This window comes from Anabrus simplex, chromosome 7 (assembly GCF_040414725.1).
Source record: "Anabrus simplex isolate iqAnaSimp1 chromosome 7, ASM4041472v1, whole genome shotgun sequence".
Taxonomy (NCBI): Eukaryota; Metazoa; Arthropoda; class Insecta; order Orthoptera; family Tettigoniidae; genus Anabrus; species Anabrus simplex.
In genome coordinates this window covers 225,704,221-225,716,651 of record NC_090271.1, presented here as the reverse complement: position 1 = coordinate 225,716,651, position 12,431 = coordinate 225,704,221, and the positions used below count along the sequence as shown (strand labels likewise).

General features: G+C 38.5%; 1 protein-coding gene across 1 annotated transcript in view; it reads left to right on the top strand.

Moving 5' to 3' along the window:
- The first annotated feature begins 1,854 nt into the window (after window positions 1-1,854).
- Window positions 1,855-12,431, top strand: part of hppy (MAP4K3-like protein hppy) — a 385,487-nt gene continuing 374,910 nt past the window's right edge. The window contains exon 1 of the mRNA XM_067151579.2: window positions 1,855-2,097. Coding sequence (XP_067007680.1) covers window positions 1,987-2,097 — 111 coding nt within the window. The 5' untranslated portion in view covers window positions 1,855-1,986. The remainder of the gene's footprint in view (window positions 2,098-12,431) is intronic.

The following is a 12,431-nucleotide window of genomic DNA, read 5'->3' as shown; positions in this document are numbered from 1 at the left end:
CTTCCCACTCCTAGCCAATTCCTGTCCCATCGTCGCCATAAGACCTACCTGTGTCGGGCGACGTGAAGCAACTAGCAAGGAAAAAAAAAGAAATAGAGGAATGTGAAAACAGGTTTGTACCTTTAAAGGTAGTAAGGAATGGTAAAGACCCACCTTATTATAATAGAGAAATAAAGAAGCTAAGAAGGAGGTACCGAGTGGAAAGAATAAGAGTTAGAACTAAGGAGAAATTGACGGAACTTGCTAGGAAATTGAATCTAGCAAAATAAGGCAGCGAAGGATAACCTGATGGCAAGCATAACTGGTAGTCATACAAATTTTAGTGAATACGGAAGAGTGTGTATATGTATGTTAAGGCAGAAACAGGTTCCAAGAAGTACATTCCTGGAATAATTAATGAACAAGGGGAGTGTGTATGAGAGGATCTTCAAAAGGCAGAAGTATTCAGTCAGCAGTATGTAAAGATTGTTGGTTACAAGGTCAGTGTCCAGATAGAGGAAGAGACTAATGCTAAAGAAGTATTAAAATGTTCATATGATAACAATGACATTTACAATAAGATACAAAAGTTGAAAACTAGAAAAGCGGCTGGAATTGATAATATTTCTTTTTTTTTTTTTTGCTATGGGCTTTACGTCGCACCGACACAGATAGGTCTTATGGCGACGATGATAATATTTCTGGAGATATACTAAAGGCAATGGGTTGGGATATTGTACCATATCTTAGGTACTTATTTGATTATTGTTTGGTTGAAGGAGCTATACGAAATGAATGGCGAGTTGCTATAGTAGCCCCTATGTATAAAGGAAAGGGTGATTGTTACCGGTATAAAGCTGAAAATTACAGGCTAGTAAATTTGACATGAGTTGCATGTAAGCGTTGGGTATGCATTCTTTCTGATTAAATTAGACATATTTGCTAAATTAATAACTGGTTCGATAGAAGGCAGTTCGGTTTTAGGAATGGTTATTCTACTGAAGCTCAATTTGTAGGATTCCAACAAGATATAGCAGATATGTTGGATTTAGGCGGTCAAATGGACTGTAACACGATTGACCTGTCTAAAGCATTTGATAGGGTGGATCATGGGAGATTACTGGCTGAAATGGGTGCAATTGGACTAGACAAATGAGAGACTGATTGGGTTGCTATATATCTGGGAGATAGATTTCAGAGAATTAGAGTAGGCGAAGCTATGTCTGACCCTGTAATAATTAAGAGGGGAATTTCGGGAAAATGCTGGGGCTGTGCCTTAACTAAAGCCACGGCCGTTTTATTTCCAATTCTAGCCCTTTCCTATCCCATCGTCGCCCATCTTGTCGGTCCGACGTAAAGCGAATTGTAAATATGTCCTACATCTTCTACCGTACTTAATGTTCTTTACTGTTTCGAAGATTAATTCTCGAATGCGGTACTACGTTGTAATTAAATAGGGTAGTTTGGACGTGTCTTTTTCCTCATGATGAAGATTTAATTTACAAATATGACGCGTTTGTCATGTGATCAGAAAATTTAATGTTGAAACAAAGAGGATATGATTCGGTTTAAAAAAAAATATTCTCACCATAGTTTACTCCACAGAGCACCCAGAGTTTAAGTAGTATTACGCAGTGCTGCCATGCTTTGATATTCTGGTTTTTTCATTTACCAATTTGGTTTGTTTGGATTTAGTACCCCTGCACAGTAACATTGACGTATATGTTGTATAGTTGTATTCGAACCTACTGATGACATGTTTTCGTCAGGAAAAATAATCCTATTAAAGTGGGGAGAAATTAAATTACCCGCTGTCAAACTTTTTTTTTTCTAAGATCGCCCTGGCTGTGAAATGCCTGGACGTGAAATGGGAAGGCTGCTCCATGACAAGTTCATAACACATTTCCCAGAGGACCAGTGGTTAGAACTCTGTGATTGGCTTGGGTCAAAATATTTATTTATTTTTAAGTATCGTTATTTGACGTGAACATATTTTTTTTATTGAATATGGCCCATGGAAGCGGTGTATTGTCATCAGATATTAGCCGAAGAAATCCTCAAGATGAATATGAACTCATTCAACGAATAGGAAGTGGGACATATGGAGATGTTTACAAGGTTCGTTTGGCCATATCCTTTGGATTTTATGACGATTTGTTATTTTAAGCAATGTTTTACCCGTGGGAGGAGTTCTTAATACCAGTTTGCCTCCCAGAAGTGGAGGCATTCGTGCAGAGCTGTTTTCTGTGTTCGTACTGCTGAAGTGCAAACTTTTTTTCATAACCCCATCAAATGATTTAAAGTGTACCTGCCTACCTCAGTGCTTTTAGAATGTGTACGATTTTATTTATAAATACTTATGGAAAGTGTGTGCTTTTATTCAGGTGGTACCAAGTTGTTATTCATAGTCTTTGAATGGCAAGAAATGACAATACATTTTGACATTTCGACCTTTCTTGTTAGGGTGGTCACGAATCCCCCTTGGTTGTGTATCCGTAGTCATTTTGATAGTTTTATTGGAGCGTTTTATTTAATGGTCCGATGTGTTTATTTTGGCAGTAAAAGGTTCATTTTAGACCTAGGCTTATGTCTAACCCTTGTCCTGTTCTTCTACAGAGTTGGTTATGAAGTGAGATGAATGTAGAATAATAGCCACAGGTCTGTGTCGCTCTCACTCTTGATTGTAATAGATATTTTGCAGCTAATAGCCATTAATAAAAAAATCACTTATAGTGAAAATGAAAGGGTATTCACTATATAAGTCCTTTAGAGACCCCTGTCTTCTATTATGCCACTCAGCGTGATATTGTTCACATTGTTCACAGATGCATTCTAAGGCTGGCTCGTGGAAGGCTTTAGTTTTACGTACTCAAAAGTGGAATCAATGCACTGAGAAATGAGTTGCCATGTGTCAAATATCATAGTTGGGCTCTTTTCAGTCTGAAGATGCCATGGCTTCAGTTGCATAGAATTCAGACCATATTTCTTTCTTGGTAGGGGGCTGTGAATGGTAGGCGTATCTGTGGTCTTATATCCTCTATATAAAAGGATTCCCTGGCTTATCCATAAGTTAGTCTGAACGGGGCATATCGCAACAGTGCCTTTTTTTCAATTTATTATTTTTGGTAGATAGGACTAAATGATTTGTATCCCGTAGGTGTCGAAGGGTCTTATTTTACTAAAGATCTTCATATCCGTGTCAATTGATTGTCTTGAAGTAGTTTGATATTGCTCGCCGCTATTACTGCTGCTGTCACCATCTTTATTAAATGTTTTGTGAAGGTGCTTCTGGATGTCTGCAAGGTTACACCAAGATAGCTGAAATCATTAACAGTTTTTAGGGAGACTTGTTCATAGGACAGTTGATCTGTCGCAGTAACTCTGCCACCCCTTCTGAATATAATGTGAACCATTTTGTCCATGTTTAAGTGGAATTTGATTTTTTTTGCCTAGGATACCAATAGCTTTCAGTCTTCTAACTTGGATGAACCAAGGGCAATATCATCTGTGTAGGTATGTAGAGAGATTTGGCCAGTATTTCCTCGTTGTCTTCTGCAATCAGGTTGAATAAGAGCGGACTACACAATTATAAAGATGGGAACCTTCCACCTAATCAGTACTCTACATCACTCAGCGTGATTTCGTTCACATAGTTCACAGATGCATTCTAAGGCTGGCTTGTGGAAGGCGTTGGTTTTACATACTCTAAAGTGGAATCCGAGCACTGAGAAACGAGTTGCCGTGTGTCGGATCATAGTTGGGCGCTCTTCAGTCTGAAGATGTCATGGCTTCAGTTGCATATAATAATAATAATAATTATATAGTCATAATTATAATAAGAGCGGACTAATCGGGTCACCCTGTAGAACACCTGTCGTCTGGATGATAGGTTGTAAAGATTCAAGATTGTATCTTACAATGACTGTATTATCCTGTAAGATATTTGCCAATATGTTTGTTAGATAATTTCCTTGTCTTAACATTTGTCCAAGTTTATCAATAAGAATCTGATGATCCAGCAGGTCAAAAGCCGTTTTGTTGTCTATAAAAATGATGTGGTATTTGACTCTTTTATGTCTCGGAGCTTCTTCGACGTCTTCCAGTAAGTTCTGTATCGCTTGTAAAGTTGACCTGCTTTTCCTGAACCTGTATTGTTCATCGGGGAAGATTTCAGTAGTTAGCGAGTTGAGCCTGTCCGTCAGGATTTCAAAAAAAGACTTTGAAGATTTCATTTTCTAAAGCGATACCTCTACATGAATTGTCAGAGTCAGGGTTTTCTTTACCTTTGTATAGTACCTTCAATAAGGAGGTTTTCCAGCTAGTTGGTATTTCGCCGGGCTGAGTGGCTCAGACGGTTAAGGCGCTGGCCTTCTGACCCCAACTTGGCAGGTTCGATCCTGGCTCAGTCCGGTGGTATTTGAAGGTGCTCAAATACGTTAGCCTCGTGTCGGTAGATTTACTGGCAAGTAAAAGAACTTCTGCGGGACTAAATTCCGGTACTTCGGCATCTCCGAAAACCGTAAAAGATTCACAATTACAATTAAGGAAGGTTGAACCTTTTCAATACAAAATGTGTTGTACAAGATGTTCACAACATATTATTTATTATATGCATGCAAGAATTATTTATACAACTTTTGTGATATGTACTTTGCCCACTTGTGATTTTTTAGCTGATGATGATGCAATAAGCGTCAAAACTGGTACTAATAATATAATATGTTATGAACATCTTGTACAACACATTTTGTATTGAAAAGTTTGAACCCTCCTTAATTCTAATTGTGAATCTCAGTTCAATACGGGAAAATGAAGTTTTTAACTTATAACCGTAAAAGAGTCGTTAGTGGGACGTAAAACAAATATCATTATTATTATTAGTTGGTATTTCGCTCATCTCTTGACACTTGTTGAAGAGTGCAGTCCATATTATTTCCAACAATGGAAAGGCACTTTTCAGGTATTCGTTATAGACGTTGTCTAGGCCAGCAGCTTTTTGGTTTTTCAGTTCCAGCATCGTTGTTCTCACCTCATCTTCTGTAATGATAGGAAATCTGGAGCTTTTTCTTGTGCTTATTGTTTTCAGTGCAGTTCAAGTCATTGAGAATTGGCAATAGATTGCAGAATTTAGGGGATCTTGGCCTCATTGCATCAGAGTGGTTGTTATTGGTGGCTTCTACAATTTTTCTTTCTTGCTCTTCCAGCCGGGCACCTTTTTGTCTTAAGACATTATAATATTGAGTGTTCTTGAGACCTAGACGATCTTGATCTATGGAGAAGTGTGAGAACTTGTTTCCTTTTCTTGTAGCAGACAGTGTTGAACCATTGTTGTGATCATTTTGTCTTCAGATGTACAATTATTTGTGTGTTCTTGATTGTTTGCTCACATGTTAACGCAGCTCTTGATAGTGTACAGTAGTCTGGATATTCATCTGAAATAATTTTGCGCCCATCTTTCATGCAAGGCCAATGCATAGAATTATGGATCTTACCCTGATCAAAGCGCGGAATCTATGGGGTAGGCCTATATATGTGGGGCACTTTCATTAGGGTCTAAATCTATTTTTATTTAGTGATATAGATTTTTTCAGTCATGTAAGTTTTCAAAATGAGTAGTAGTCACAGCGGTTCTTCAGTAGGCCTAGCTATGTTAGCTTTGTCTTTCCTCCTTTTCTGCATTTTCTTCTTCTCAATGGCATGTTTGTTTGAATCTAATCTTTTTTTTTTTTTCTCTCTTTAAGTTTCCATTTCGTTCGCCAAGTTGTTTCCAAGGAGTCCCTCGCCTGTCAAATGGGAGTGGGACTCTGTTACTCCCATAGGTCTGAGGCTTGCTTAAAATGTTCTGAGCTCGGTAAATTCATGAAGCAGGATGCCACCCTACTTGCACATAGTCCAAGTGAGGATCTCTCCTGTAACGGGTTATGGACCACCGGTGAATTGTATAGTCCTAGCCGCCTGAGCACAAGGAGGGCCATGACTCAGAATATGTCCGAGATGCCCACTCCCATTCCATAGCAACTGGTATCCCGGGCGAACTAGGACGTGACTACAGTAACCCACAAACATGAACATGAACATGAATGGCAGACTGTGCAGAAAGCCTGCAGTCTAATGTCTTGGAACTTGAAAATAGGTGCAATAAGTATGGTATGAAAATTAGCCTCTCGAAGACTAAATTGATGTCAGTAGGTAAGAAATTCAACAGAATTGAATGTCAGATTCGTGATACAAAGCTAGAACAGGTCGATAATTTCAAGTATTTAGGTTGTGTGTTCTCCCACGATGGTAATATAGTAAGTGAGATTGAATCAAGGTGTAGTAAAGCTAATTCAGTGAGCTCGCAGTTGCGATCAGCAGTATTCTGTAAGAAGGAAGTCAGCTCCTAGACAAAACTATCTTTACATCGGTCTGTTTTCAGACCAACTTTGCTCTACGGGAGCGAAAGCTGGGTGGACTCAGGATATCATATTCATAAGTTAGAAGTAACAGACATGAAAGTAGCAAGAATGATTGCTGGTACAAATAGGTGGGAACAATGGCAGGAGGGTACTCGGAATGAGGAGATGAAGGCTAATTTAGGAATGAACTCGATGGATGAAGCTGTACGCATAAACCGGCTTCGGTGGTGGGGTCATGTGAGGCGAATGGAGGAGGATAGGTTACCTAGGAGAATAATGGGCTCTGCTATGGAGGGTAAGAGAAGTAGAGGTAGACCAAGGCGACGATGGTTAGACTTGGTTTCTAATAATTTAAAGATAAGAGGTATAGAACTAAATGAGGCCACAACACTAGTTGCAAATCGAGGATTGTGGCGACGTTTAGTAAATTCTGAGAGGCTTGCAGACTGAACGCTGAAAGGCATAACAGTCTATAATGATAATGTATGTATGTTTAAGTTTCCATAATGAAAACTAATAATTGTATGATCTCAGTTATTTGTGCAAGCATTTTAATTTGATGCCATCTGGCTGCTTGCTTGTCGATTTCAAAGTTCCGTTTTAGACTTGCTATGGTAGAGTAAACTGAATCTCTCTTGGCCATCTGTGGCTGTTTTTTAATAAATTTTTTTGGGCAACGAAATGTGTCACCAGAGATCTTTTACATGTTGACATCGTATAACATGGAATTTCGAAAATACTTTTTTCCGTCCTTGAAAAATCTGACTACATCTGCCGGATTTGAACCCGCTATCTTGGGATCCAGAGGCCGACACTACCACTGATCCTCAGAGACAGTTGTTTACATAATGAATGCCTCTTATTAGCTCATATTACATAAATTACTGGCTAATGTATTACCTATCAAGTTCTTGACATTGATGGAATAGGTTTGTCAATATAAATTGGTTTCATAATAAATAGTTGCTTTGTGAAAGTTTGTTAGGTAGGATTATTTGTCACTACTTGAAAGCAGCCTTAGGCATATCCAGGTTCGCTCCTTCAAGAATTGCCTATGAGCTGCCTAGATAGACTTTCTTTATAGTTGACTTAAGAATAACGTACATTGCAAACTGCAATCAACTGAGAAGACCAGGAAAATAAAGGAGGAAAGAGAGAAGAAGAAATGGGAAATATGGGAAGAGTTATACTCTGTGGACACAATGATAGACAAAGGCTGGATGGGACCCAAACAAAAACTCTGCCATGTACTGACCTGGTTGGCAGTGATGTCTGGCTTTTTGGCTGAATAGTGAGCATATTGGTCTTCATTTCAGAGAGCTTGGTGTTCAATTCCTGGCCAGGCTGCGGATTTGAACTGCGTATGTTTGGCTTCTGTACTGGGTGTTTGTATTAATGCATTTCTTACATCTACATACAGCACACAACACTACCAACCACTATGGGAAAATTCAATAGTGATACACTCTTCCACATAGGGTTGATGTCAAGAAGGGCATCCGGCCGTAAAACTGGGCCACATCCACATCATAACCAAAAGAAGAAAACCTTGTTTGTTCACTAGCTGAAGATGCTTGAGCAGTCAGAAGTTATTTCATAATGGGAAATTGGAAATACATCAAGTTAAACTGTTTCAGTTGCACTTTTTTCTCTTCCTGCATTCATAAACTGACAATCAATCAATACTGATCTGCATTGTGAGAAGTGATCCTTGAAACAGTGGGAATTGTGCTTGGAACTACACTATCAGTGGTAGTAGAGACCTAGATTTATATTAGCCTATGAGCTTGGAAAATAAAGTCCCAATTTTTCTCGTTACTACTTTGTTGCAGCTATTCATTGTTATTGATTTACTTTGGTTCAAGCAAATTAGCAAGAAAATGGCAAATTTCTTCGTAATATTTTTATCTTGGATTACAAGTTATGTTTACAATGTCATTTCAAATGACACCATAACACAATAAACCAAGAAATACCAAATAAGACTTGGAAAACTTCTCAATTTTATTTTCAAGTGAGAAATCTACAAAGTAAATTTAACCATGTTTCATACCTACTCCATTCCAATTCTCGCCTATGGACTTGAAACGTGTAAACTACATAACAAGGTTAATAGTAAAAGCCAGTCAACAGAAATGAAATTTATCAGAACAGTGAATGAGAAGACCAGGAAAAACAAAATTAGAAATAAAGCAAACAGGAAGGATGCTGGCATCAAAATATTGTTACCGAGCTTTTAGGAGGATGCTTGCTACAATGGTTTATTTATTTATTGCACACTACAGGACTCAATGTCCCAATTACAGTGGGAACTACGTCAGATAAGCTACAATTAACATGGTGGTACGTATATCTAAACTATATTTTACAATTTTATCTAATCTCCTATCATATTGTCTCACTCGTTGGCTGAATGGTCAGCGTACTGGCCTTCGGTTCAGAGGGTCCCGGGTTCTTTTCCCGGCCGGGTCATGAATTTTAACCTTCATTGGTTAATTCCAATGGCCCGTGGGCTGGATGTTTGTGCTGTCCCGAACATCCCTGCAACTCACACACCGCACATAACACTATCCTCCACCACAATAACACGCAGTTACCTACACATGGCAGATACCGCCCACCCTAATCGGAGGGTCTGCCTTACAAGGGCTGCACTCAGCTAGAAATAGCCACACAAAATTATTAATTATTATTCCTATCATATTGATATAAAATATCAAAGTAGTTTTCTAAAAACTAAAGAACCTTATATTAATACGGTGGGACAACACACAGCAAAGTAAAATGAGCAAATAATGAAGCAATACATGTACAAGCATAATATTATAGAACTTCACCTTACAATTTCCCTTATTTTTAGGACTTCATACAATTGCGTGATGAAGTTCAGTTACAAACTCGCGCAATGGCAGACTGAAGTCAAGGCCATTATTTTTCTGAATGGTACTGTTGAAGATACTACAGAGCCTGTTTACCGGCGAGTTGTCATGGGCACACGTCCTGGGTTTTTTCATTTTAAAAATGTTGTGTTATTTCTGGAATTGAAGTGAGGTACATGGAAATTTAGGAGAGACAGTAATTCAGGATTACCAATAGCATAGTTTACGATTTTAAAAAGAAAATTTACTGCATCCTTCCATCTGCGAATTTCTAAACTCTCTACTCTGAAATTTAAAAGGATATCACTATAGGATACCATACGGGGATAGCAGCCAGTTTTTTAATATTGTAAGTATTTTAAAAATCCTTTTTGCAATTTTTCAATCTGATAGACGTATGATTGACACCTAGTGCTCCAAACGATGTTGGCATATTCTACTTTTACTCTTACTATGGTATTGAACAGATGAATGCAAGTTTGTGTGTTTTTGAAGGATTTTATATTCCTAATAATGAATCCTAGGGTCTTGTATGACTCAGCTACCACTTTCAGTGTATGCGAATTGAAAGTAAGCTCGTGGTCGAATAAAACCCCGAGGTCTTTCATCTCGCAAACTGATCGTAAGTCACTGTCACCTAGCTTGTAAGTGTAGTGGACGGGAGTTTTCATTCTTGTGAACGACATTGATACACATTGTTCTATATTTAAGTACAGTTTATTTTCAGTCGCCCACTCCAATAAACTTTTCAAGTCTAGCTGAAACTGTTTGCAGTCATATGTTTTCAATGGCTTTGAACCCTTTGAAATCGTCGGCGTATAGCAGACAGCTGAAGTATTTCACTTGTTCAGGCAAGTCATTGATGAATGCGAGAAAAACTAAAGGGACTAAGTTGGACCCCTGAATTATTCCTGAATATACAGGAATGTTTCTGGAAAGAAACAAACTGCTTCCTATCACCCAGATAGGAACTGAAAAGATGCAACAGTTGTTTCGAGAAACCGAACAGGTTTAACTTACTTAGTAGGGCATCGTGATTAATTTTATCGAATGCTTTTGCGAAATCTGTAAATACTACGTCCATTTGTCCATCCGTGTCAAGTTCTGTGTACACTCGCCGAGTGAAGTTAACCAAGTTTGTGACTGTGGAATGTCGTGAAAGGAAACCATGTTGGTTGTCTGATATGAGGTCTTAAATATGTTGTCCGATTACATAACATAATATCGAAAACTTTTGCTATCGCAGGTAAAATAGGAATAGGCCAGTAGTTGTTTATTAGTGTGGGATCCCCTGATTTAAGTATGGGGCACACTTGTGATAACTTGCAGACGGATGGAAATGTGGATGTTTTAATAATCAAATTATAAATAAATAGAAGTGAATGCTTAAGAACATCTGAACAGCGTTTTATGAAATACGGTAGTACTTTTTAAATGCTACTTCAACCTCTTCTAAAGCGAAGTTTTTAATATGCAACGTATCGATAATGAAAGATAGAGCATTAGGTATGCGATATTGTGCCTTTATGCACGGGAATATACTGATTGGAAGTAGTCCGCAAAACCTTCTACAATTTCGTCCTTAGTATCTAGTACGTTATTTTCGTATTTGTAAATGTCGCAATCCTTACTGTTCTCCTATTTTTAACGTATGCCCAGAAAGATCTAGCGTCATTATTGATAACTTGTTCTACTGTCTCAATGTGTCTCTTGTGTGCAGACTTAATTTCAGACTTAATTTGAGCTGTCGGCATTTTATATTGACTTAAACATAATGTTCTGTAATGTGCTTCCACTTTCTGTAATATTCTTTTTCTTTCAATTTTTGAATTATGCTATCTGTAAACCAAATTGGGTATGTATTGCTGTTACCTGTTTTTTCGTGGGAACTGATTCGTTTATAGCTGAATAAAGGTTGCCGTAAAAACAGTCTACTGCAGCATCAACTTCAGTGCATTCATAGAGAGAGTTCCAATTCGCGTCTCTAAACCTCATGATCAGTCATTCGAAGTTTGCTTTTAAAAATTATATGAAGTCCGGGGAGTAGTGTTAGGTTTAGTCTAATGCAATGTAATCTGTAGCTCTATTTCTAAGTCCGGGTAGTGTACATCCTCTGGTAGTAGCGGGTTTGTGCTCCTTGTGCATTCAATGTTTGAAATATTTTTATTAGTCATTACTAAGTCTAAAGTTTTTCTGTTACAATTTGGAACTGAATTACATAAGAACAGATTATGACGATTAATAACATTTCCTAATTGCTGACTTTGCTTATTTGTGTTTAAATCACTGTTCATGTTACTAATTGATGGTATGTTGAAATCGTAGACAATGACGACATTACTGTTGTGTAGCTCGTAATGAGATTCTAGCCATCCAAATATTTCACTGTAGACAGCTGAATTTGAGGAAGGTGGTACATACACATTACCGATATACCATACCTTTCCTTAAATGACAACTTTCAGTAAGAGCTCCTCAAAACTATTTGTGACCTGCTCGGCCTTGAATGGACAAAGATCTGTTCATGGAAAGACGGCGAGTGAAGAAAAACCTCTCCACCAGGCACGCAGATCTTCCAGGCGATAGGTATATCGGTAATGTGTATATACCACCTTCCTCCGCTCCTGACAGCGGTGAGCACACCCTCGCCCCTCGTAGTGGTACGGAAAGGCCTGTACACTCTATACTGCTCACTACAGACCTCGCTATCGAACACTGTAGAGTCCAGCCAGTCTCTGTTAGGGCTGCGAATTGATATTCATTGGCCTAAATGTTCTCAGTTCATTAAGTTTTGTTTTTAACCTGCGCACATTTTGATAATAAATATTAAGCCTAGTGTCATCCATTGATTTACAGCTTATTTAGGTCATCCTGGTTGTTAATAACAACTACTTTGGAACCCTGAGTTTTACGCATTTTAATGACTCTGTTTCATACCCATATGTACGCGTAGTCCTTCTCTCTGCAGATGACTTGGGGCTGGGATAGCAGTTTCCTTTTCTGCGGTGACGGACTCTCGTTGATGTAGGTGACACTATTGCCTGGAAGATCTGCGTGCCTGGTGGAGAGGTTTTTCTTCACTCGCCGTCTTTCCATGAACAGATCTTTGTCCATTCGCCTTACCAGCTTCACTATAATTCTACTGTGTTGTTGGTGTGGAGCTTTTGGGAGGCGA